Here is a 27,984-nt window from a genome sequence, read left to right as displayed (position 1 = left end):
GAAACCAAGAGGCTGGGGGCTTAATGAAAAAGGGGAAGCGTGCAGTCTAGGACTGGGAACCTGCAGGAATGACACCATCTACCCGGTATACCCGCTGACCGTATCCCCTCCTCCTGCCTATAAAAGAACCTGAAGAATTGAAAGAGGACTGTGTGCATTTGGATATTCCAGAGGAAAGAATTACAACAATATTTCTCTTCTAAAAACAAATCCATTTAAAAGGCAGTGAGTGACCCAAAAGGAGAATTTTGGATAACTATACAATTTTTGTTTTAATTCTTAAAATGTTTTATGTTGGCTTACTGGTCTTGAGTAGCTGCTTGGCCCTGGGGGCCGGCTACAGGAAAACTACAGACACGACAGCTGTTAAGAGACAATACCAGATCCAGAATGGCCCGTGCAGCTACACCTTTCTGCTGCCTGAGCAGGACAACTGCAGGACCCCTAGCAGCACCTACACCAACCTGGTCCAGAAGGACGATCCAGCAGAGTATGACGAGTCTGCCCAGAGGCTGGAGCAGCTGGAGAACATCATGGAGAACAACACGCAGTGGCTCCTCAAGGTACAGTGTTCTGCTTGACGTCACACAGCTTCTCTACTGGTAGTGCAGGTGTGTGTGTTCAACACGGTCTCACACCCATTCGCATGATATTATACGTTTTTTTTATTCTGTCCCTCTATATCTTATGATCTGTTTCATCTCTCCAATTTATTTATGTTACAAATGGTTCCACAAAAATATATGTTAGTTATTTGCACTCTTTGGATGAGTGCCCATATTTAAAACATAAGGGACTTGGTTCAGGATACCCCATTGGGTGCTATGAGCCGTTCAGTGATGAAGCACTAAATGAATGGTTCTGCTGCTCTGCCACTATGTTTAGGGCTGGCACAATTACCGTATAACTGACGGTCATGGATGAAGAGTCATGAAAATAACCATCATAACATTTTTAAATCAGCTGATTGAAGACGGGACCGCTGAGCATTCCTGCGGTTGAGTCCATATCAGCTGTACCCTTAACATGAAACTCTCATTCAAATTCTGTTAATTGATGTGGGTCATGCAATGGAATGTATTTGTTATGATATCGAGTTGAATCAACAAATCACAGCATATCATTTTACTTCCTGTTTGCGCCTATGGGTACACTTGCAATGGCCACCAGTCCACCCATTATGCCATCGTTGACTTGAAATTATATTCAGTCTATTTCTATGGCAGCAAATGCATAGAAATAAAAAAAATATTGCTATTCAAATGGCTATTACGGAGACTGCGGTCATTTGGCTGGCCAATTACAATCATCCAAAATTCCTTGATCGTCACAGCCCTAATTATGTTACGTAAATGTAAGATGATAAAGTTAAGAGACAGTAAGCTTTTGCAGCCTTCGGCACAGATGTATAATCTGTGTTAAACTGACCTCATTATGTATCTTACTGTGCAGAGGTGATGTTATGTAGTATCATGGACTCATTTCAACTCAGGGAAATATTCATATAGGCCAGCTACATGTTCTGGTTTCCCACTCCGCTCAATATGGCTTACAACAGGGCTCTCCAAACCGGTTCCTGGAGAGCTACCCTTGTATAGGTTTTCAATTCAACCCTAGTTGCAACTAACCCAATTCAGCTTATCAACCAGCTAATTAATAGAATCCGGTGCCCTAGATTAGGGTTGAAGCGAAAACCTACAGGACAGTTGCGCTCCAGGAACAAGGTTGGAGAGCACCGTTTTACAAGTTGCTTTCTATAGGACGGTTTAATTTCCCCCGTGAGAGAATACAAGAGTATACACTAGGACCAGGACTATTTCAGTATCATGATTCTCGTTAGTATCGTGGCAGGAAACTAAACAAAGCGGATTTGACTTCTTTAGAGAAACAGCCCTAATGTTGGAAACAAACATGTTGTCATCCAGAGTCACATTTATATTCCAAGCTATAGCACACAATATTTTACATACAGCAGGTTTTTAAAAGGAACAAATAATTTTGGCCCCCAAAAATAGTGATACCAGTATCTTCACAGCCCTAGTGTACACACCAACTTTTCAGTGATGTGCAGGCGCGTTATACTCCAGTCACTTCCCTTACTGCCAAGATGGCTTTGAAAGACTTCCATTCAGAATCAAAGAATTCTCAGATTCTGATTGAGAGGACTGAACTTCACCTTGTAAGGATGTAGGCAAGTGAATTGTGACATTGTCCTACTATTCGAAGGGGGCATCTTGACATGGATTCAGTCTTGAGCAGTAATAAAGCGAATGTGAGCCGAAGTAGGAAGAAAGTATCCTGAAAGGCCATAAAACAAAGAAGCGTCCCAGAACAGAACAGGGCTGTGGTGGCTCTGTGAGTGGGTGAGAAGGGCCCGAGAAGTGACAAAGCCTCCACACAGGTGCCCAGATGAAGGGTGTGCGCATCCCTTTCAGCACTGCTGAGCCATCACTTGTGAAAGAAACAGAGTGCCTCTGCTTGGGCTGCCTCCATTCTTTCTTCTCTATAGAGTTTGATTAATGATGAGGTCTATAGAGCTCTGACAAGACAAGCACAACTTCAAAGTCTTATCACACAGCTCACACCTCTCCAAGGAAACAGAGCCTGACCTGAATCACTCCGCCAGCTAGGTCAGCTGCTGCGAAGCGTTAGGGTCCCCAGACCTTTTGTCATTGCTGTTACATCAGAGCCACTGCTTAAGAACACCTCAATTAGAAAAATGTAGTCTTTAAAGGATGATGTTTTGAATACGGCACTCAACATAGCTTAAAAATACATTAAGAACAGTGATTGATCTGAAAAGTCAGCTCTCACTCTACTAGAGTTTAAAAGCCTAAATATTTTATTTTACCTTTATTTAACTAGGCAAGTCAGTTAAGAACAAATTCTTATTTTCAATGACGGCCTAGGAACAGTGGGTTAACTGCCTGTTCAGGGGCAGAACAACAGATTTGTCAGCTCGGGATTTGAACTTACAACCTTCCGGTTACTAGTCCAACGCTCTAACCACTAGGCTACCCTGAAGCCATTAAAATAGTGAATCTGTAGTCTTTAGACTCCGTGATAATCCGTTATTCAATTCATTAAGCGTTCACTGCCTCACAGAATTCTATCCTCGAAGGACAGATTTGTTATGCGCGAACATGCGTGTAACTCTGCTAAAATCTCAAATCCAATTGACATGCATGATTTATGCTACACAATAGTCAGAGTTATGTGTGTTCAAGGTTAGGATTTGGCCTAAAGTGACTACTCTGGATGGAAAGGATTAAGAACATTGTCATTAATGTCTGTCATGGAAAGGAAGTCCAGTCTTTAACTGAAATGCAACACATTGGATGTAAAAGAAACAAGTGAGCGGAACTAATCTATGGGAGATCTGCAAAGGTTAAGAGACACCTGGTAAAAGTGAGGTCGGCTCAATGTGTCCAGATTTCTAGAGCTATTTTAAAGGAAGAAGTTGTCTATGTAATAGGGTCATTTGAACAGAATTACTAATACTAACACGTAAGAACAAAGCCTTATGCAAAATGTAAGTATCCATTTCCCAAATACATTACTAATAAAATTAAATGTAATTTTTCCTGACACGTCAATTTCACACACTACAGCTTGTGGGAATATTGGCATGATCTGTAATAACAGAGGAAAGGCTTTTCCTCTGTACTGCACCATGTAAGACCCTGAGTCAAGGACAAAGGAAATCACTGTACATCAACTGATGAAATTAACATTTATTGTGAGAGCAGAGGTAATACCTCAAATTATTGCACTGTCCCACTCTGGAAAAAAAATAGGGAGTCCAGCGGATGGACATAAAAGATATGTGTCAGTTTGCGGTCACGCTTTTCATGTTAGCGGGGAGGAACAACACGTAAACAGCTGATTAGATTGCAGTCATTGGGAACTTCCCGCTTGCAGTTCCGATGGCACACTCTTCCAGCCTCCACGTGTCTGTGTCCAAGAACACAGCCAATATGGAAGTGGAGAAAAGAAGACCAATTCAAAAATTAGCACTGACTGCTGCACTGTCATTCATTGACATGGGGAAAGGCTAAATATGCTTCCCAGTTTAAACTTAGTCACAATAGTTTAGCTTCTTGGCAGATGGGTATACAACCTAATTGTTTACGCAAACAAAGACCAGAAAAACTAGGTCTACAAGTGCCATGATATCATCCTGCAGTGGAAGACGCTGTGTCGTGGAGGATGCAACTCATCACTCAGCATTTCCATCCTGTTTACAAGACTTTCAGGCCTAATTGCCACTCAGGAACTTGATGTAGAAAGAGCTTTATGATTGGGTTTGTTCTAAATCTGACAGGTGGATACTGAATAGGGGACATAACGCCTATCTAAAGCTTTTATTTTCTCTAAAGACAATGATACCATGTGGAATAGACACTAGAGAAGACAGTTTATTTAGAACTTTTCCACTAGTAGACATTTTACAATTTATTAGTTGTCGCCACGATGACCGAACCTAATTCATGTAAAGGCTCATTCAGAAGTACAATTTTACAAAAAGAACCTTAGAGGTTGAATATAGCATGTTGACAGGGAATTACAGTGCAGTCCTGAATGATTGTGATACAATTTGATGTAACCAAAAGCAACCATATAAAAAATGTGTAGATTTTCAGTTAGATATTAATCTCTAGTATAGTTCAAGTGATGGCATTAATATGAACCAGAAGGGATGCTGGGAAAATATTCTCAGTCTTCCATTTGACCCCAACAGAAGCAAATGAACTTCCTGCAGCAATTTAAGGCTTCAATATAATGTAAATCTAAGCATTAGTCAAAATGCCTGGCCTGTCACTGGATAATTGTCTACATCTACCTCTCAGTCAGACAAGGGGAAAAGTCATGAACTCTATAACAAGGTTGTACTGCTTAAAAGGAGTCATTCTAAAAGAGAAATAGGCTACACATTCACTGTGACATCCATATGGTAAACCACAGTATCATACCCAATTCATTTGACACCATCACAGTGAACCAATAATACTGATATATCACTTAAACCATCTCACTAACCTGCCTTCGTCAACTCTTCTTGATCCTTACTGCAGCTGGAGAACTATATCCAGGAAAGCATGAAGCAGGAGATGGCCAAGATCCAGCAGAATGCTGTCCACAACCACACCGCAGCCATGATAGAGATTGGGGCTAACTTGCTGAGTCAGACCACTGAGCAAACACGGAAACTGACCAACGTAGAGACGCAGGTGAGGACCTTCTACTTAACAATATTGGTTTTGTGTGTGTGATATATCTATACACATACTGTATACAGTGCTGTGAAATGTATTTGCTGCCTTTCTAATTCTCTACTTTCGCATATTTTTTATACTGAATGTTATCAGATCTTCAAACAAAACCTAATATTAGATAACGGGATCCTGAATTAACAAATAATATAACAATTGCATACTTATCTCATTTATTTCATGATTTTTTTTTTGTCACACCCAATTTTTATTTGATTTTACTTGGCAAGTCAGTTAAGAACAAATTCTTATTTTCAATGGCAGCCTAGGAACAGTGGGTTAACTGCCTTGTTCAGGGGCAGAACGACAGATTTTTTATCTTGTCAGCTCGGGGATTCTATCTTACAACCTTTTGGTTACTAGTCCAACGCTCTAACCACTAGGCTACCTGCCGCCCAAATGCCCCCGTGTGAATGCCCCCTTACACTCAATAACTGGTTGTGCCACCTTTAGCTGCAATGACTCCAACCAAACGCTTCCTGTAGTTGTTGATCAGTCTCACATCGCTAGAATTCATGATTCCTTCTATTAAGGCAATTCGTCCAAGTCCCGAGGCAGCAAAGCATCCCCAAAGTATACATTTTTGTTATTTGTAAAGTCAGGTTCCCTTTATCTAATATTAGGTTTTGGTTGAAGATCTGATAACATTCAGTATAAAAAAAATATGCAAAAATAGAGAAAATCAGAAATGGTGCAAATACTTTTTCACGGCACTGTATGCTAAATGACTCAACATTCATAACCCAGTAGCCTTCATCAAACAATTCAGTGTTTCCCCTATATTCATTCAGCAGCAGCGGGGAAAGCAAAATGTTTTCAGTGTAAACTTAAACGACTAAAACCAGACAAAGTATGTAGAAAAGATTATGGAGCTCTATATATCACCAAAATAAAAATCACCAAAACAATCACCAAAATAAAAAAAAATGGACAGTCAGTGAGAATGTACAATTCCAAAAATGTCATGGCATGGGGACCCCATTGATTTTCTTATATTTGAGACACTCCGATAGTATAAGAAAACTGCATAAGCCACATGGAAAAGTGTAGAACTGCAGGAAATTAGCTTTAAAACTGCAATTTTTTCTCTGCCCCATGGTTGAAATGTGTAGAAATGCAGGAAATTAGCTCTGTGGCCAAGAGGGGTCCTCTAAAATGTTTGGTCAGAGACACCGCCGTGAGCATGGGGGGGCTAACTTTGCCACCACCGCTGAAAAACAAATCCTAGGGGAAACACTGCAATTAATGATAAAAGTAATCAAATTGGCAATATATATATATTTTTTAAATTGAATGCTGTCCAACAGGGCCAGGATTATGATTTGCTTTAGAAGGCCATTGACCTTTTGTTAACGAACTACACAGCATTTCCTGTTACTAACGTCATTGTATTCCCACAAGAAAGGGTCTATCAATGTCACAATCAGACATCCGTGTGTTCAAAGTCTCCAACACCAGCTCCAATGGTAGACAGACACATACCCAACATTCATGTAAACAACAAATTGGGCCAGCTTTTTGCTGAGTTCAGTTCCTCAAACTGGAAAATCAGAAGGGGTTTTCTGGACCTAGGATTTCAAAACGTCTAAAGAAATTCATTACATTATAGAGCCCTCTTTCACAGTAGCCTCTACATCCACTGCCCCCTTTCCAATATATTTGTCCTTTATTGGAATTCGATTGTTCAGTTTTTTAACCATCTACACCCATGCTAATTGTGCTCTAAGAACGTGGAGCGAACCACAAAGTGTTTGCACATGAAGTGAGATAGGACTGTTACAAATTGAGTTTGCACTCCTAGAATTTTTATAAAGTAAAGGGCTACATTTACAAAATACAAATGTCTTGAGGGTGCTGTATTGTAAATGTTCAGTCTACTGTAAGTGTGGATAAAAACTAAACTCATGGCAGGGTGTGCACAATTTATTTTCAACTGTAGCTGTTCCAAAAGAATTGCAGTGAACTATGGAGCTGTTTATGAAACAGACTACTCTAGAGAATATAGGGAGATATCAGAATCCATTACATATGACTCATTTGAGATATTTTTCTAGCCAGGAAAAGACCAATGTTTCATTTAGTCATACCACATCCCCAATTGAGAGATTGCCTATTTAAAGTAATCAGTAGTTGAAACAATAACGAGTCCTCACCACTGTTTCGGTAAAAAGCTGAGGGATGGGGGTGGAGAATTGGAACCACTCAAATTCAGAGATGGAGCTATGAATGCAAGGATGAACTATCCATGATATCAAAATTTGTTATGTCGAGGTTTTTTTGAATATACAGCGTTTGTTTACATTGACTTTGTTTACACCATTGTAGTAAAACGAGCTTATATTTTGGGCTCTGATGAGGAATCTATAAGTTCTGTTCTTCAAGAATCAATAGGTACATTTCATTAATGTATAAGTCCAAACATGTATATACAGAGCCGTGAAAAGTATTTGCCCCCTTTCTCATTCTCTATTTTGCACATAACTGACACTGAATGTTATCAGATCTTCAACCAAAACCTAATATTAGATGTGATCAAATAACAGATACTTTTGAGTATGACATGCTTGTTTCAGATCCTGCCACAACATCTCAAATTGGGTTTAGGTCTCGTCTTTGACTAGGCCATTCCAGAACTTTAAATTTGTTGCTTTTCATCCATTCTGATGCAGACTGACTTATGTGTATTGGATCATTGTCTTGCTCCATGACCCAGCTGTGCTCCAGCTTCAGCTCATGGATGTATGGCCTGACATTCTCCTTTAGAACTCTTTGATACAGAGGAGAATTTATGGTTCCTTCAAGGAAGGCAAGTCATCCAGGTCCTGAGGCAGCAAAGCATCCCCAAACTATTACACCACTCGATCGAGAGGTTGTGGCAGGACCTGAAACTAGCAGTTCATGCTCAAAACCCCACTAATGTTGCCAAGTTACAGCAGTTCTGGATGGAAGAGTGAGCCAAAATGTATCCACAGGGATGGGAAAGACTGCAAGAAGCATTTGGTTTCAGTCATTGCAGCTAAAGGTGGCACAACCAGTCATTGCAGCTAAAGGTGGCACAACCAGTCATTGCAGCTAAAGGTGGCACAACCAGTCATTGCTGCTAAAGGTGGCACAACCAGTCATTGCAGCTAAAGGTGGCACAACCAGTCATTGCTGCTAATGGTGGCACAACCAGTCATTGCTGCTAAAGGTGGCACAACCAGTCATTGCAGCTAAAGGTGGCACAACCAGTCATTGCTGCTAAAGGTGGCACAACCAGTCATTGCAGCTAAAGGTGGCACAACCAGTCATTGCAGCTAAAGGTGGCACGACCAGTCATTAAGTGTAAGGGGACTATTACTTTTTCACACAGGGACATTGGGTGTGGCATAACTTTGTTAATTAAATAAGTATCAACATTGTAATTTGTTCACTCAGGTTTCTTTTATATAATATTAGGTCAAGGTTGAAGATCTAATAACATTCAGTGTCAGAATTATTATTATTTTTAAATAGAGAAAATCATAAAGGGGGCAAATACTTTTTCATGGCAAGTTAGCAACTGCTGATTGCCCCTTTAAGGGCAGATTCTGAAAATACAAAACTAAAATGACTTGCGGGAAAACAAAAGCAAATCCCTCATGATCCTGTGTTCTTAATTTGATTCTTGCCAATTATCTGACATAATGAAACAAAATGATGTTTACTTCATTTAATCTGTAAAGGGCTTGCAGCAATTAATAGCACAATCTCATCTAACATTTTCTGTGGGAAGTAATTGTCTCTCATCTTTAGGTAATAAATAATACAACTCGGCTCGAACGTCAGCTTCTTGAGAACTTTCTGTCAACGAACAAGTTGGAAAAACAGCTCATTTTCCAAATAAATGAAATAAGCAAGCTGAATGACAAAAACAGGTAAGGATGTTTTGTTGTTTGTCGTAAACTGCACAGTCATGCAGGTGCCCAATCTCTAAATCATGTTTTAACTAAAAAGGCTACAAACACCAGATAGACTAAATATTTAGTAGTGTTTCCTATATTCTGTGTGAAATACAGTTTTGTAAAACAAACTTATTGATTAAGATAGCTAGTTGCTTGGTTTGGAAACAAGGGAAGTTGAGTTGCCATATGTATTGTACAACAGTCCACAACAGTAATAATTGATGGGACAACACCAACATACTAAGTAGTGCTATAAGACCAGTAATGCCCTGCCAGCTCTGTTGCAAGTTTCTGAGTGTGTACCCTGCCCTTCCTCCTCCCCAGCTACCTGGAGAAGAGGGTGGGGGAGATGGAGGTACAGATGCAGGTGGAGCTGGAGCAGCTGAAGGAGAAGAAGGAGCAGCTCTCTACACTTGTACTGAGACAGACTGCCGTCATCGAGGAGCTGGAGAAACAGCTTCTACGGGCCACCACCAACAGCTCTGCCCTGCAGCGGCAGCAACAGGAGCTACTGGAGACCGTCAACAACCTAATCTACACCATCTCCGTCCCCGCAGGTGGAGGTGGGTGACAGACTCGGGGGGGGATCAAAACTACTGTTGAAAAGTAAATATATATATTTATGGAAAAGTAAACTTGATGCAGTATAAATTTGATGTGCTCTCCACTTTCTGCAGTGAACAAGCCTACCATGATGCAGGATACACCGACCACATACCCAGACTGTGCTGCACTCTACAAGTCGGGGAACACAGACAGTGGAGTCTACTCACTGGCCCTTCCCAACACTACACAGGAGATTAAGGTACAATTAAACTCTTATGTTAATATCCATTAGTCCTATGCAATTTATAAGCTGCCTACATTCAGAATAAATGTACAATTACAGTTGAGGTCAGAAGTTTACATACACCTTAGCCAAATACATTTAAACTCAGTTTCACAATTCCTGACATTTAATCCTAGTAAAAATTCCCTGTCTTATGTCAGTTAGGATCACCACTTTATTTTAAGAATGTGAAATGTCAGAATAATAGTAGAGAGAATTATTCATTTCAGCTTTCATTTCTTTCATCCCATTCCCAGTGGGTTAGAAGTTTACATACACTCAATTAGTATTTGGTAGCATTGCCTTTAAATTGTTTAACTTGGGTCAAACATTTCGGATAGCCTTCCACAAGCTTCCCACAAAACGTTAGGTGAATTCTGGCCCATTCCTCCTGACAGAGTTGGTGTAACTGAGTCAGGTTTGTAGGCCTCCTTGCTCGCACACACTTTTTCAGTTCTGCCCACAACTTTTCTATAGGATTGAAGTCAGGGCTTTGTGATGGCCACTCCAATACCTTGACTTTGTTGTCCTTAAGCCATTTTGCCACAACTTTGGAAGTATGCTTGGGGTCATTGTCCATTTGGAAGACACATTTGCAACCAAGCTTTAACTTCCTGACTGATGTCTAGAGATGTTGCTTGAATATATACACAATATTCCTGCCTCATGATGCCATCTATTTTGTGAAGTGCACCAATCCCTCCTGCAGCAAAGCCCCCCCACAACATGATGCTGCAACCCCCGTGCTTCGCGGTTGGGATGGTGTTCTTTGGCTTGCAAGCCTCACCCTTTTTCCTCCAAACATAACGATGGTCATTATGGCTAAACAGTTATATTTTTGTTGCATCAGACGAGAGGACATTTCTCCAAAAAGTACAATCTTTGTCCCCATGTGCAGTTGCAAACTGTAGTCTGGCCTGTTTATGGCGGTTTTGGAGCAGTGGCTTCCTCCTTGCTGAGCGGCCTTTCAGGTTATGTCGATATAGGACTCGTTTTACTTTTATAGATACTTTTGTACCGGTTTCCTCCAGCATCTTCACAAGGTCCTTTGCTGTTGTTCTGGGATTGATTTGCACCAAAGTAAATTAATCTCTAGGAGACAGAACGCGTCTCCTTCCTGAGCGGTATGACGGCTGCGTGGTCCCATGGTGTTTATACTTGTGTACTATTGTTTGTACAGATGAATGTGGTACCTTCAGGCGTTTGGAAATTGCTCCCAAGGATGAACCAGACTTGTGGAGGTCTACAATTTATTTTCTGAGGTCTTGGCTGATTTCTTTTGTTTTTCCCATGATGTCAAGCAAGGAGGCACCGAGTTTGAAGGTAGGCCTTGATATACATCCACAGGTACACCTCAAATTGACTCAAATGATATCAATTAGCTTATCAGAAGCTTCTAAAGCCATGACATCATTTTATGGAATTTTCCAAGCTGTTTAAAAAGGCACAGTCAACTTCGTGTATGTAAACTTCTGACCCACTGGAATTGTGATAGTCTGATTGTCTGTAAACAATTGTTGGAAAAATGACTTGTGTCATGCACAAAGTAGATGTCTTAACCGACTTGCCAACACTATAGTTCGTTAACAAGAAATTGGTGGAGTGGTTGAAAAACGAGTTAATGACTCCAACCTAAGTGTATGTAAACTTTCGACCTCAACTGTACATTTAGGCAATAACACCACCACAGCCAATTGTCTTGTAAATGTGTATAACAATCCGTCGGGAATCAAATGTAGCCAATGACGGCACAGCTTTCCTTTAATTCAGAGTCAGTTAAAATGTTCTCGGCCTTTGGTTTGTTTCATGCATGCCTAAACTTGAGTAGGGGTTCTCCTTCGATACTTTTCATTGGTGAGTTACAATCTGGTAATTACACATTGCTTGTGCTCACAAAACTACCATTGCTTTTAAACTACTGATATGGAACTGTTTTTATTGTTAAGTTTGTTGCTGCAGTCTAAACTCCCTCACTGTACTGAAAAATCTGAACTTAATATCATTGATACCTGGAGAAAATCTTTGTTTTGTTTGAAGGCTTACTGTGACATGGAGATGGAGGGGGGTGGATGGACAGTACTACAAAAACGATTTGATGGTCATGTTGACTTTCACCGTACGTGGAAAGAGTACAAAATGGTGAGCGCTAGAGGAAATGATCCCAGTCCCACAGCACAAAGCTTAGATAACGCTGGCCAGTGGCAACAAACAGAACAAACATTATGATCATATTAAAAGTTGAATAATTATGTTGTTATATTCCTTCAAAGGGCTTTGGAAAGCCTTCAGGTGAATACTGGTTGGGAAATGAATTTGTTTCGATACTGACCAATCAGCAACCATACGTCTTGAGAATACAGATGATGGATTGGGAGGATAACTCAGGATTCTCACTATATGACCAGTTCTCTCTCGGCAGTGAAGCAGAAAACTACAGGTATGCCTAGATTTCCCAGGTGTGGTGTTCCAATGCTAGGCTACTTATGTGACGGAAACTATGTTGGGGGAGTCTGTGTGTGGAGGACCTTTAAATATAGGTGATCGCTTTTAGTACTTTGCGATGCGGACTGAAACACATTATCATAGCTGTATGACAGAGACAGATTTAGTCTGTTACTCAAGATGTTTTGATGTAGTAATGTTAAAGTAAGCTCTAACAAAATAGGGCATACAAAATGTTCTTTAAAATCAACAAACAAAATATTTACCTTGCCTGAAAATATAAATATGTTGGGTGGGCGGTGGGAGGATCAAACACTTGTCACCAGTCCAAAATAAATATTTTGTCATCTGGAAAATGGTCAGGATCTGTGAAACAGAAGACTAAAATGCTTCGGTCTCCTAAACATTCAATCTGCACCCTTAGACATCACCAGTACCTGCCATTTTCTTTGCTGAACATATGCTGATTTTAAGGAGAGAACTGATACTTCCTCTCTGTTTGAGCATTAGACCTCTACTCAAGCACACTCCTATTAATTCCTTAAGTCTCAAAGTATGACCCATGACTATTCTAGAACCAGAAATATAAATGATTCCATATAAAACGTATCTTCATACTGAAATTCAAAGGCCACAAAACAACAGAGGTTAGCAATGACATCAATACCTCATCACCAGCATTGATATTTTCGATAGAATGAATGGGCGGAAGGTAGGCCTAGCGGTTAGAGCATTGAACCAGGAACCTAAATATCGCTGGTTCAAATCCCAGAGCCAACTAGGTGTAAAATCTGATGATGTGCCCTTGAGCAAGGCACTTAACCCTAATTGCTCCTGTAAGTCGCTCTGGAAAAGAGCATCTGCTAAATGACTCAAATGTAAAATGTAATGAACAACCAAACCATAACAGGGCCCTTCTGTCAGCAAACCCGACTGCAGCTGTCATGCTTCACTTAACTTGCAAATGACTAGTGTATAGACATAGCCTATAGTAGGGTTACTCAACTCTTACCCTACAAAGTACAGAGCCTGCTGGTTCTGTTCTACCTGATAGTTCATTGCACACTAAATCAGTCCCTCATTAGAGGGGACCAATGAAAAAATGCAGTGGCACTGGTTTCGTGGTCCATAGTTGAGTTTGGGTGCCGATAGCTTGTCATGGAGCACAAGAAAGGTTCAGAAGTAGTCACAGAAAACCAAGGGATATTCAAACACAGCATCTTGTAAGTTAGTGCTAGCAGCGTAAGGAATCCTTGGCAGACTAAACTTGGGTCTTCCGACGAATGGCAATCATGTACTTCCTCCTCATATTGTATTTCTCGGTTTTCTTTACACAGGATACACCTTAAAGGCTACAGTGGAACAGCAGGCAAAATTAGTAGCCTTGGTCAACCAGGAAGTGATTTCAGCACAAAAGATGCGGACAATGACAGATGTGTTTGCAAATGCTCACAACTGACAACAGGAGGTAAGGAACAGGTTCATTTGCCAATCTCCTCGACTTTTCCACCGGCCTTCATTAAGATCAATTATTTCCTCCATTTTCACATTAACCCCCCCAAGAAGCGTTTGGCACTACCCCCAGAAAAAAAAAGTTAAGACGTCTTGCCTTTTCTTTCTGTCGTGGGGTCAAGGCTCTCAAGCAAAATTAGATATGAGCTGATCAGTGATTAACTCAGTTGGGAATTCAGCCCCTGCAACAGCTGACATTAATAGTCTGGGAACTACGGATTTCCCCCTCCCCCCTCTCTGAGCTCAGAATAGAGGTCCTCCTCCATGCCTCTGATTTGTAGACTGCTTTGGGCGCTAGACTTGGACTTGTTCCGTGTATCGGGATCTGCCTACTCTACATGTAAGCTGCTCTCCAAATGATTTCCCCTCCCGAGGTCTCGCATAGAGGAATCCCTATACCTCAGGGAATTGTTGGGGATAACAAGCTGCATATGAACAAAAATAGGACTAAGATGACAGACACAGGGGGAATGAGCTGCACAACTTGCAGTCCATGTGATATAACAATCCAGACTTACCCCTTGGAACTCAACGAAACTGAGGGTACAAAACTGTGGGAGTTGATCGTAATGTGATAATACAAAACGTCAGTGTTAGAAGGAGAAGCACAACTCCTCATTGGGCTTGTTGTCTTATAGACCATGCACATCATGAAAAACCTCAGACTGACAATCTCTTGTTTTCTGCTTTTCAAGGCTGGTGGTTTGACGCCTGCGGCCCCTCTAACTTGAACGGAATATTTTTCCAGCATGGCCAGAACTCTAATCGATTCAATGGAATCAAATGGTACTACTGGAAGGGCTCAGGCTACTCACTGAAGTCTACCACAATGATGATCAGACCAGTAGACTTCTGAGGCTGTCCCAGAGACATGCCTCTCACAGACGGACATAGACAGAAAGGAGAGCATTGTCACTCTGGGAAACTACAGACAAGACAGACTGAACTGTTCCATAACAGCAACCTCACCACTTCCAAGCATTCCACAAGGAAGGGAACAAATTAACTTGCTCCAACATGTCAGCAAAGAGTTTACTGTTTTGTACAAAATTGACAGGTGAAAACGAGCAGAAGTCTATGAACTGTGTATTTTTAGAACCATATGGGCTTTGGACTGCATAACCAACCGGGACAAGGCAGTCAAAGGATGAAATAGGTATTTATAGCTAACTGGAACTGTGGTAGAGATCAAACAGTATTGTTTTCTATAACAAGCAATACCAGGGGAAATGTTAGTGTGTGACACAATGCAAGGTTGACCAAGTACATTCTGTAATAACGATATTTCACCCCATTACATTTGATACAATGAATTTGAAAATGGTTACATTGTATTTTATATTAAAATTTAAAAATAGGCCTAATACTAAAAGCAAAGAAAACTAGGGTACAAATACACGATCAAATATGAACATAACGCACTACGGTCATCAGTAATGAATCGACTGGTTTTCTTTCTTAGAGCTTGTACATACTTACATGATTTAATTTAAAATGTATAGAAGGTTCACAAAATGTATTAAAATCAGATGTGATAACTTTGATTGGGATGTTACTCAAAACATGTAATCTATGTCAATTAACCTAATTATGCACTTGTGTGAATCTATGATTACACAATGGACTGAGTAATTAAACTTCCACATCCTTTGCCTGACTTAGGCTACGTACTCTGTGGTGATTCTAATCTGTATCCAAGGTATCCATAGAAAGTGGAGCATATCTGCATATATTTATAAATCTAATTTAAATGTTGTACTGTAGAAATGTGATTTATGGTTATAATAATTTATGTAATACATTTTACCCATGTTTCTGTGAACATTTGGGACCAAAACTTTTTCACTTAATTCTTCTAAGCGACTGGCGTTATGATTAGGATTAGTGTATTTAGGAATTTTTCTGTGTGGAGTACAATGTCTTGTCAGATTCTGTCACTCCTACGTGACGCTCGTCCCTCAACCGACAGCCGTCGCGCAATCTGATGTGAAACAATGATGTGGACTATGGATAATGGTTGTCAGAAAGGCAAAGAAATAGACTTTAGAACATCATTCAAATTAAATTATCTTAAATTCAAGCTACAGTTCTTATGTCTTCATTCTGTTTTAACACAAAACATTAAAAAAAAGTGTTTTAATGTCTGATGTGTCATGCCTATGATGTTTAAGAAATGCCTTCAACTTTCAATTCAATTAGATTCTTGGACAACGTCAGGCTTTGGCAGGAAGCTATTTACCTCAGCACTACCCACTACTGCACAAGACAGAAATCAGCACAGATTGAGCGTGTCAGGTAAAAATGCTGAAGGCCCCATTCAAATCAAATGACCTGGCTCATCAAGAGCCTTCAGGGAGTGTGGAGATTGTTTTGGCCACCACAACAGAACTGTGTGCGTTTTCAAAAGGAAATGTGATGAGACAGTATTATATAGCAAAACACCCCTTCCCCTTCACAGATGCAGGCCAAAGATTAATGAATGGAGGAGGACAGGAAGAAGCAACATCCACATCTGACACAGGATGCTGGAGTGAAAAACCACTTTGAAAATTCATTAATGGCAATAAAAGTAGGTGTCCGACCCACTTCCTACTGTTTGGACTTCCAGCTCTTAGAGACAGTTGCAGCATATGATAGTAAACTGACCAGGCCATTTCATTATAAAAGCATAGACTTAACCAATATGACCCCAAGGGCTATGTTTGAATAAGAACAGTATACAATATTAGTAGAATCTTCAGTTACTTACAGGTGCTGCTGGAAACTGATCTGAAAGTTCACATGGTTCTTCTGGAATTGTCTTTGTTCCAAACACCACAAAACCTGTTTAGGAGAATATTACCAGCAGTCACAGGCGATGCCCAGGAGAATGTTGAGGGTCCGCCAGTGGCCCACCGACACCACGTGGGTTGTGTTCTCACACACCTGGTCCACCACTGGGAACCCACCCAGAGTTTGAACCACCTGGGTCAATATGTGCTGCTTTCTGAGGAGCCAGAGGTGTAAAGAAGAAAACCTTTCTAAATATCGAGGTTAGTAGGTTGAGAAGGCAAAGTATCACCAAGAAGTTCAACAAGACATAATCAAATGTTAATCTGTCTAAGATCCTAAATGTTGCTGTAACAAATATGTTTGGATCTACTTACTCTGTGGGCATGCTTGTCATAACTAATGTCCTTAGAGTCCGGATTGAAAAATTATTAACAAATTATATGCACTTTAGAGTACATTCGCACACAGTGAGTTCAATACAAAGTACACACCTAAATAATGACTAAGGGGTAATAGCAGCCATAAAGTCTCAGTTTTCAATAGTTTGCATATTGCTTTCCTTTGTTGATATTGAGCGGCAACACAGTGGTACAGCTCTGGATAGGTAAACAGTGAACACCACATGCCAGATATCTGCAGAATTTGATGTGTGAAGAGGAAAGAAAAACAGGTTGGAGCGCACCGCCGGTATTATTATTCTGGGCCATCCATCTCATATACAGACACAGTAGTACCACCGCCCCCTCACGGGCAATCAGCACTGAACACCTGAGCGACAGTTAGTGACAGGGCGAACAGGCTCTTTCCCGTCAGGTACCGCTCTCCAGTCCCCCAGCCGGAAGTCTGGGGTGAAAGCGTCCTGAGCAGAGGGTATCCAAAAAAGCCCACCAGTACACGGCCCCATACATGACTGCTTTACATGCATAACAGGGCGTCCGTGACATAAATGTGTCCCAGGTGTGATAAAAAGGTTGCTCGTTGCATATTAGTAATGCCGGGGTTGGAAACAGTCAGCATACAGCAAGGGTTGAGAAAAGTTTAACAGGCCTTTTGTTGAGAAGGTAGCCCAGTATATCGACTGAGCTGAGGATTGCTTGACATTTCATCTGAGGGCTGTTTTGACAAAGTGCGTTAGCACTCGACAATAAACAATTCACCCTGTCCAACCACGCTTTAGACATGTTCTTGTTTTTCATTTGAAGGTTTTACAACACCTAGATCCTCCGTGACAACAGAACCTTTTAAATCTGCTACTCAAAAGAAAACACACCCAAAACCCCTATACAAATGGACATAAAAGGATTCATTGATAAAAAAAGGTTTTAAAAAAAGGTTTCAGCTTTCTTTAGTAAAGCATGGCATGGTTTGGTCATCCTTCATCGCAAAGGATTGTCCTTAGCGCAGTGCTGAATAAGTTCCTCACTGAACTTTAAGATGGACATCAACCATCAACACTATGATGGAAGCTGATTATATGGGATGGAAATAAATGCTGCTGTTGATATTCCCAAAGAAAGGTGTTCATCAGGGAGGCAACAATGTTTTCAGTAGCAATGCAAGAGACTGGCTGCCCATTGCTGACACTGATCTGGGAATGTTTTTCTGACATCAAACAAGCCAGCTAGGAGGATTTTCTGTTAGAGGGTAAAAAGCCTAAAGAGCTATTATTCATTTTTCACTCCTTTGCCAAGAAACAAAGGAGGAATTTCAACAACTACGTTTTTTGGAGGTTCCTCAAAGGGGATTTTTGGCTTCACTTATGCAATGTTCTGGCAGCAGTGCAAGAGGGCAGGCGTTGAACAAAGAGTCTGCACTAAATAAACCTAAGACAAAGAGTTGGTGTGAACTGTTGCACCAGGCTCCATTTCAATGCACCTCTCACAAATGAAGGAAATTATTTTGGGTATGACGAGGTCCCGTTGATGGCTGGTCTATGAAAACCGAAATGACTCAGGCTCTATCCATACAGTCAACTTCCATTGGCCCTCGTTCTAATCCATCTGGGGTCAGGGGGGCTGGAATGGCCAATTTTAACTGAAAAGCACACAAGGGTACAAAGATCTGATTACCGATTGAACATGGGCAACAGCCGTGCATAGAAAACATCAACAATCACAGTTAGGCTGCATGAAACGAATAAAGTGCTTACGGCATCATGTTTCCTGAAGTTCTTTAAGAGCACATGCACAATGGCATCTTATAAAGCCAAGTACTCAAGATAAAAATCAACTTCTCCATTAAGGGGTCATAAAAATAAATGCTCAATGATACACATACAGGACAACTCCCCTTCCTGCTAAGAGTACAAAAATCACATCAGATGTCATGCTTCATCAAAACATATTTTGCCTCAGTAAACTACTCTACAAAATCATAGATTATCTAAGTTTGATAATGCTGATAGTGTCAGAAGAACAAAGAGGATAAGTGGTTTATGTCATGACTTGTACATGACTTCATTCCACTCTTGGTGAATGGTAAGACTACCTTTGTCAAGATGCGGAGGGGATTGAAGCCAAATCCAAACAGTTCACTCCATAATATCTTATGAGTGCTCCCAGGACTTTTGAACAAGGCCCTCCTTTTGAGATTTTTGCATTTTTTAAACACATGTAATTGCCAGTTCCTGCAACATAGCACAAAAAAATGGCCTTATATGATAACAAAAAAAAATTAAGAAACAATTTTCATTTTTGTATTAAAAAAATAAAACACATTCCACAAAGTGGCGCAGCACCTCTTACAAGCTTACATTCATTGGGGAGAACCCTCGCTCCTATTACACGGGCTCTTCTGTGAAGGTTGAAATATCTTCCACAGTTGTAAATAAAGGGGCTCGTTCTCCTGATACGAAACTGGATTTTTTATTTGCTCCATCAGATTTTGGGGTGGAAGTTACATGACACATTCTATTCAAATCACTCTATTAAATGTAAACTAAAATGTAGATGAACTAGCTCATTTAATGATGAAAATAATGTGTATTCTGCGATACAGTTCACATGGGAATTCAAACAAGACCTCTCCATAGTGTTAAGCGCTGAAGCTTTGTTCAGGTTGAGCGAACACAGAAGAGTGTCAGGTACATTTTCACAGGAGAGGATGTTATCCTACCAACATGCAGGTATCACACAGAGCCCCTGTGGCAGCAGCTTCAAAGACCATCATGACTACTCATTCACCCACTGCAGTTTCTGAGCAGCTGTGTTCAAAAGGAACAGAACACAAAAGGCAAACAATATGCCACTGTTCCTCCACAGGTTGGCTTTACCAAGAGATCATAGAGAACAAGTAGACCAACTCTAGGTGTCGGGCCCAAGTCGTATTCAAGTCAAACTGTCAGGTTAGGTAAATATCTAAGAAAATCAAAACCATGACAGTTTAAAATGATTGGCTATAAAAAAAATAAAGAGTCATACACGATATAGAAGCTTCAGGTAATTTATTGGGTAAAGCAATGCTGGGCTATAACAATTACAGCCACCACCACCACAGAAGCAACTTAGATGATCAATTTGGTTACCTTTGTATTTTTGTTCATGCTCTTGCCCAACACATTGACTTGTCGTCTTTTCCGTTTGCTTACATTTAAATGGTCAAAAATTGTGTCCGTGTCACCAGCTGCTGCAGCAAAGGCAGTTCCTCTGCATACAACTGCTGAATGCTTATTCGCTTGTTTTTGTGTGATGGTATCAAGCAAACACAAATTGTCAGTAAGGTTCTTCTAGAAAGAAAGGTTAACATTTGTTTATTAGAAAATGTATCACCCCATCAGTATTAAACACATTAATTTAATATTGTTTTTTCATCATTTCCAGGGAATCCTCAATAGGCTATATTAAAACTTCAATTCACAAAATGATAAACTTACATGGGCCATATAATGTTTTTCAGACTTTGCATCACTGAAATACTGATCATGGTAGTATGATATGGTTAATTACTGCCATTCTGCTGCTGTAATAAAATGGTATCACATTTGGGACACTGGCAGAGAAAAGATTGCAAACATTCATGTGGATAATGAAACTCCACCACTGTGCCAAATCTACAGCATACTATTATTATTATTACCTGAGAGGCAAAAGTGTTTGATGTTGATCAGTTACATTTAAGTATAGCAAACATTGAGAATACCTGACTAATATTGTGTTGCACACCCCCCCCCCCCCCGTTTGCCCTCAGAACAGCCTCAATTCATTGGGTCATGGACTCAACTAGGTGTCGAAAGCGTTCCAGAGATGCTGGCCCATGTTGACTCCAATGCTTCCCACAGTTGTGTCAAGTTGGCTGCATGTCCTTTGGGTGGTGGACCATTATTGATATAAAACCCAGCAGTGTTGCAGTTTTTGGCACAAACCGGTATGCCTGGCACCTACTATCATACCCTGTTCAAAGGCACTTAAATATTTTGCCTTGCCAATTCACCCGCTGAATGGCACACATACACAATCCATGTCTCAATTGTCTCTAGGCTTAAATCCTTTTTTTTTAAAATTTTACCTTTATTTAACCAGGCAAGTCAGTTAAGAACACATTCTTATTTTCAATGACGGCCTAGGAACAGTGGGTTAACTGCCTGTTCAGGGGCAGAACGACAGATTTGTACCTTGTCAGCTCGGGGGTTTGAACTCACAACCTTCCGGTTACTAGTCCAACGCTCTAACCACTAGGCTACCCTCCTCCCCTTCATCTAAACTGATTGAAGTGGATTTAACAGGTGACAAAGCTTTCACCTGGATTCACCTCATCAGTCTGTCATGCAAAGAACAGGTGTTCTTACTGTTTTGTATTCTCCATGTATATTGATTAGTAAAACATGCTAATGTCTTGAATACCATTGCATTGATTATATTCATGACATGGTAACATCCCAACACTTAGTATATTTGGTTTAGAATTCACATACTTTTGAAATGTTGGCTACTTTTAACTTGTTTGTCCTCGTGTCGAGTTAAGAGAATCAAACTTTTTTGCTTATCTAGTGCTTTGTTTGCTGCTGCAAAACTTGGCTTTGAAAGGTGTGTGGGATCTGTTGAAGCGCTCTGCTGGTCAGGGGCACTAGTCAGTTCATCAGTGAAGTCTTTAGACACTCTAGAGAATGGCAATGCGCTATGCCTACTTCTTCTAGTCAGAGTTTGTTTTGTATCATTGTCCTCGGAGGATGGACATCCCTTTGTATCCTGGTGTGGATGCGCATGTTGATCCAACATGCTGTTTACACTGCTGGTTTCTCTTACACTGGGCACCCCATGTGTTCTCTTTTTGGCACTGGCCGACTCAGACCCTGTGGTTTCACTCTTGCCCCTCTTCCTCTTCCCAGAGCCAGGCTGAGGCTCCAGTTCAAAGGGGATCTGAACCTTGGACTCAAAGGGCAAGCTGGGTAAAAGGCAGCTTCGTTGTCTCCTCGGGTTGTTAGCTGGAGAGAAGAAGTCCACAAATACCCCATCATCATCGTCTGCACAGGGGGAGGCACGGAAGCCATTTGAGACAGTGCAAGATCTTTCTAAAGCAGGAAGCGAGGATTTTCTACATTCGCTCACTTTTGATTTCGGTGTGGTAATCTTTAGGGACGTTCGATGAGGCACATTGGGTTTTTCGGGTAAAAATTTTGAAGAATGGCGACTTGAAATCTCCAGATTAGTAGTTGGCTTACTTTCTGGAAGGGACTGTGGTGTTCTGCTTTTCCTGACAGGTGGTGCGACTTTTGCCATATTACTTCTGCTGGATAGCCCATTTTTTCCCATCACAAAACTGTTAAACGTAAACACTGATTGCACACTCTTGCTACCCTCCGGGCAGTCATCCAGACAGGGACTCTCTAAGGAGATGTGCTTTTTGATAACATTACATTTAATTGAGGTCCTCTTAGGATTTGCGTCTTGTTTACTCTCTTTAGCCGGTGAAATGGGCAAAGGACTTTGAACCAATGCATTTTGTCTGGGCAAATCACTGCACGTTGACTTCCAAGGTTTCTGAAAGTCTTCATGTTGCTCCTCTCCATCAGTTTTATTTGAGCAAGAATATGAATTAAAATCCTGATCAGGTTCTTCTCCTGCAGGAGAAAGATATGCCATTATGAGAAGAAAATATACTGATAAAATTCTAGCATGGTAAAATTGACACCGTCAACACATCTTATGTACTTACCCAGGTTTTTCAAGAAAGAGTGGGATGGTGTATTCCCAAGAGAAGGCTTAAACTCAGGTGATAACCTAGATTGTCCCATCTGTGAAGCTGAGAAAAAGCATTAACTAGAGTCAGCAAATATTTCTCAACTCAATCGTTTAACACCCCAGCCCATGTTTTACAGATGCTACACATAGTATACACATAACACCATTGGCCAGTCACAAAACATACCTGCAGGGGATAGATTTTCCCTAGCTTCTCTCATCTCCTTCAGCCTCTGTGCCATGAAGTCACACCGTTTCATAGAAGGACTGTAAACTATTCCTTTCTCTTCGTCGATAATGTAAGGGGACACATCTGCGACTACACAGAAATATATTTACACATGAAACCACAACCACACATAAAAAAAGCATATTTATTTATATTAAATAAATAATATATTCTGAATATAATGTATGACATGAGAGATTCCTTACTAAAAGGTGATTTTGGTACTAGGTCTTCGATCATCTTGTCCAGTTTTTTCTTCATACGCCTGTCATTCTCAGGGGTCCTCTCAGGGGTGTCTCTTGGCTGCATACAACGATGCTGTATAAAAATAAAATAAAAGATAACTCATTTGGATAAGAACACTTCAATTGACCCTTTCAATAAAAATAATCCCCAATGCCTAATAATTTAAAGAAATGAGGTAAATATGCAGCAATGGATGAATTGCAGAAAGCAAAGTAGTTAATGACAGTGATTAACCATTGCCCACTGGTATATAATGTCTTCTTGATAGTGAAACCCAAGAGAAGTTATGCACTGTGAATCCTTAAACCTAACTGAGAAATAAAATTTGCCTACCACCTTTTTCTTGAGTGCTGAATTGACGTCATCATTTAATGCCGGATACAACGCCTCATCAACATGTACACCATCATCTTTACATCTGCATGAATAAAACAAACAATATGAGTGACAGGGTAACAGGGGCAGAAGGTAGCCTACGGTTAAGAGCGTTGGGCCCTGAGCTGACTGGCACTAAACACACATTTTTGTTTTCACTGTTACTACTCACTGTTATTTGTCTATAGTCACTGTACCCCTACCTACATGTACAAATTACCTCGACTAACCTGTACACCCGCACATTGACTCGGTACCACCTGTATATAGCCTCAATATTGTTATTTTATTGAGTGACTTTAAATCTCTTTATATTTGGTTAAAAAAATCTTAAAAGTGCATTGTTTTTTAAGGGCTTGTAAGTAAGCATTTCCTGGTAAAGTCTACACCTGCTGTATTCTGCACATGTGAAAAAGCAAATTTGACTTACTAATGTAAGTCGCTCTGGATAAGTGTGTGTGCTAAATGACTAAAATATAAACACAACATGTAAAGCGTTGGTCCCATGTTTCATGAGCTTAAAATATCCCTGAAATTTTCCATACGCACTAAAAGCTTATTTAGCTAAAATTTTATGCACAAATTTGTTCCTGTGGGAACATTGAGACCAACCACCCAGACAGCTGATGAATATTTATGTCATCAATAAAGCCTGTGTGTGGAAAAACTGATTGGCTGGGCCTGATCACCAAGTGGGTGGGCCCCTGCCCTCCCAGGCCCAGCTATGGTTGGGCCTCTGCACGGTCATGTGAAATCCATAGATAAGGGCCTAATTAGTTTATTTCAATTGATTGATTTCATTATATTAACTGTAATTCAGTAAAATCATTGAAATGGTCACGTTTATATTTTGTTCAGTATAAAATAACAGAGCTCACAGCTATTTTATTCGTCAGTCAGTGACACCTTGTGGTTGATGAAAGAATTGCAAAAACAACAAAATGGTTACCGACTTGTCATCACACAGACCAATAGATAGACGACTCATCGTTGTCATTGCTATGATGTTGCACTTTAAGGCCGAAAAGCGTTTACAGTGTAGTCCTGTGTAGCTCAGTTGGTAAAGCAGGGCACTTGCAACACCAGGGTAGTGGGTTAAATTCCCACTGGGGACCAGTATATAAATGTATGCACTCACTACTGCGAGTCGCTCTGAATAAGAGCGTCTGCTAAATTATGAAAAATGGAAATGAAGCTCGAGGCTTACCTGGCCACCCAGAGGACAGACACAAGTCTCACACCAGTCTTCTTGGCTTTATTCCAGGTTGCTTGATGGCCATTTTTAAAGACTATGTGTGTGACTTGTTTATTGAAGGTTTTAGATACCTGGAATGATACAGGTAAATATCACAATGTGAAATGTGTACATAGTAATAACCTTCCAAACTGCTTAAAGGAAAATACCACTCAAAAACAATGTTGGTGTGTTTTGATACAGTCCCCAAAATGGTTTGCATGTCAGCAGTCACATTTTCAAGATATAGAACTTAAAAATAAAAAGCTGTCACAGTATGATGCGTTTTGCATAATACCAAAAGATAGCGGATTTGAGTGTATTTTTTCCTTTAATAAATGGTAGTTTTAAGAACCCCACAGGATGTCATTAAAAACAAACGTCTGTGTAGTTAGCCAATAGCTCTCGAAAACCCTTCCCCGTACATAGGGTTTTCAGCAGTTACATTCACCCACGGTTGGCTCCATGTGAACTACAAATCCAACACTGTTTTAATGTTTAGACACACCAATAATCACTTTCAAACTGGGTTTTCCCCCTAAACATATGCTCCTTATCTTTCATAAGAGCGAGAATGACTCTTCCAAATAAAAAAGATACACTTACTGTAGCAGTTTGGCACAGATCCACAAGCTGTGTGTCCCCACCAGTTGACAAACTTCCTCTCGAGTAACGCTTACATACAGGTGTTAGGAGCATGCTAGATAGCTAATTACCACAGCTGGCCACCTATGTCTAAACATGAGCTGTAACATGGAAATATATGGCCATGTGGGAACACTAACCCTATAAGATGTAATTTAACCTTTTTTCCTGCTCCTCGCCAATATGAAAGATAAGCTCCATGTGTTTCCAAAAACATACCGCAAGCGACGCATTTAAACATTCAGAATAAGAGTCTGGAATCTTAACAGAACTCCCCCAACCAGAATACACTATAGGTAATAGGCACTAATGTAGTTAGCATCTATGAAAAAGTGTTAGTTATCCATGTACAAAAGGGTAACTCACCACACCTCCCATATCCTGCAGCTGCTGGATGAACGGTTTCGAGTAATTCTCTGTTTTACTTGATGACCACACGTCAACGTAGGCAACAACATCTAGAGAAATGATCAAACCCCACCCCCCCCATCCTTTATTCAAAGACAAATGAGAAAATACAAGAAAAAGCTGTAGCTAGTTAGTCAAACTATCCAAACCATGATGTTAGTTTACACATTTACCTTTCAGAATGGAAGCAGATTTAGATGTACTGGTTGTGGTCATTTGAGTCTCTTACTGAAGGATTTCCCTACAAAATTGGAGAAAGAAGTAACCAAGTTCAATTTGAGGAAGGAAAGTGCAGGCAGTTTGCTAGTGCAATGGGGAAGCATGTTTGATGATATGTTACAAATCCATTTGTATTTGTCGCATGCGCCAAATACAACTGGTGTAGAATTTACAGTGAAATGTTTGCTTACGAGCCCTTCTCAATAATGCAAAGTTTAAAAATAAAATAGTAACACAAGTGGAATAAAATACAACAATGGAGCACTAGTACCATATCAAAGTGCAGAAGTAAGAGGTAGATATTTACATGAAGGCAGGGTAAAGTGACTAGGCAGCAGGATTGAAAATAATAAGAGTAAAATAAAGAACCGAGCACCAGCAGCAAATGATGCGTAAAAGTGTGTGTGTGCATGAATGTGTTTGCGTTGTATCGGTCTGCCTGTGTATATGAAGCGTAAGTGAATGTGTGGGGTTGTGTGGTAGTGTATGTGCAGATAGTTTGGGTACCATTAATAAGCTGCAATGTGTAGCTTTTTGGGGGACATCGAGGTGGTATAGATCTGTCATTCTCATTTAAAAAGTCTAAGAAGCAGTAGATCTGTTCTATGTGCACAATTTATATGCTTACCGTAAGTTATTTTTTCGCCTTCTACTTTCGGTTTTGTACACCAACTTAAGACAGCTGAAAATAAAATATTTTTGGTTATGTAAAATATATTGAACTGCTGTTTAGATGGCACATTGTCTACACTACATTACTAGTTGCTTGTTTTGTCAAACTAAAATTAGGCGAACAAATAACGTTAGAATTCTAGCAACCAGGAAATGGCGGAGAGATTTCTGCATCTTTATTAACGGAATATATAAGTCTGGTTTGGGGGTAGAAGCCGTCTCGGGGCCTGTTGGTCCGAGAGTCGATGCTCCGGTACCGTTTACCGGACGGTAACTACACCCACCTGCAAACTCGTAACCATCTACTTTAGCTCGGTAGCTAACTAGAACTACAAAAGTGTATGTATACTACTACAAACAAATTCACAAAACATTGGGTCCGAAGACATCTAGCAAAGTAGCTAACTTGTGAACGCTATCGGTAAACGCTTTAATTTCCCTGCAAACTGTGACCATGACTACTTGCCATAGAGTAAGGAGTGCTAACTTTAGCTAGCTATAACATTTCGTCTGAATTAAGACCATTTCAAACAGTAGGTCCTGTCATTTTGCTACTAATTGTATAAAGTGTGTAATCTGTTGACTAAACTGTGTGGTTAAAAATGTATATATAATACGTTATATATACACATTTTTGCTACTTACAGTCAGGCGCTGGACAAATCCTTTCCAAAATCTTGACTTTCCGCGCGTGTATTTTTTTAGGACGCAAGGCTTGCTGGGAAGTAGATGACGTATAATCTGTCATTGGTTGGTGAAAGTGTTGCCATGTTTGTAGTTTTCCTGGTAATTGGCCTATTTGAAAACGACGTCGCGAATGACACACAGACAGAATGCCGCGCGGTGAAACACCGCTTCACATTCATTTCAATGGAAGGACAGCCTGAGGAGCGGATAGGGCTGTGCGAAGGTGGTATAGGACGCGGTGAAAAATATAAACTCACCCAACATTATGCAAATCACCAGTGGCGACGGCTGGGTGATGACCAATCATATCGAGTGGTTCCTATGACGAATATGACGCTATGC

General features: G+C 40.4%; 1 protein-coding gene and 1 pseudogene across 1 annotated transcript; one reads left to right on the top strand and one right to left on the bottom strand.

Annotated features, from left to right (window-relative positions):
* The window catches only part of LOC135524899 (microcephalin-like), a 34,523-nt pseudogene extending 6,863 nt beyond the window's left edge, over nt 1–27,660 (bottom strand).
* On the top strand, nt 4–16,123 carry LOC135523453 (angiopoietin-2-like). Its single transcript, XM_064950129.1, has 9 exons — nt 4–563; nt 5,076–5,231; nt 9,048–9,169; nt 9,521–9,759; nt 9,874–10,001; nt 12,063–12,164; nt 12,296–12,462; nt 13,805–13,935; nt 14,675–16,123. The coding sequence occupies exons 1-9, from the start codon at nt 285–287 to the stop codon at nt 14,833–14,835; spliced, it is 1,485 nt and encodes a 494-aa protein (XP_064806201.1). The 5' UTR covers nt 4–284; the 3' UTR covers nt 14,836–16,123.
* Nucleotides 27,661–27,984: the final 324 nt, after the last annotated feature.

This window comes from Oncorhynchus masou, chromosome 31, assembly GCF_036934945.1.
Source record: "Oncorhynchus masou masou isolate Uvic2021 chromosome 31, UVic_Omas_1.1, whole genome shotgun sequence".
In the NCBI taxonomy this organism is placed as follows: domain Eukaryota; kingdom Metazoa; phylum Chordata; class Actinopteri; order Salmoniformes; family Salmonidae; genus Oncorhynchus; species Oncorhynchus masou.
The sequence above is the reverse complement of the archived record's forward strand: the minus strand, read 5'-3'. Positions and strand labels throughout refer to the sequence as shown.

What these genes read in the sequence shown, in the direction of transcription:
- LOC135523453 (XM_064950129.1), top strand. Translation starts at nt 285, where the DNA reads ATGTTTTATGTTGGCTTACTGGTCTTGAGTAGCTGCTTGGCCCTGGGG. An exon ending in TGACCAACGTAGAGACGCAG is followed by an intron (nt 5,232 to 9,047) that starts GTGAGGACCTTC and finishes TCTCATCTTTAG; the next exon opens with GTAATAAATAATACAACTCG. An exon ending in ACACTACACAGGAGATTAAG is followed by an intron (nt 10,002 to 12,062) that starts GTACAATTAAAC and finishes TTTTGTTTGAAG; the next exon opens with GCTTACTGTGACATGGAGAT.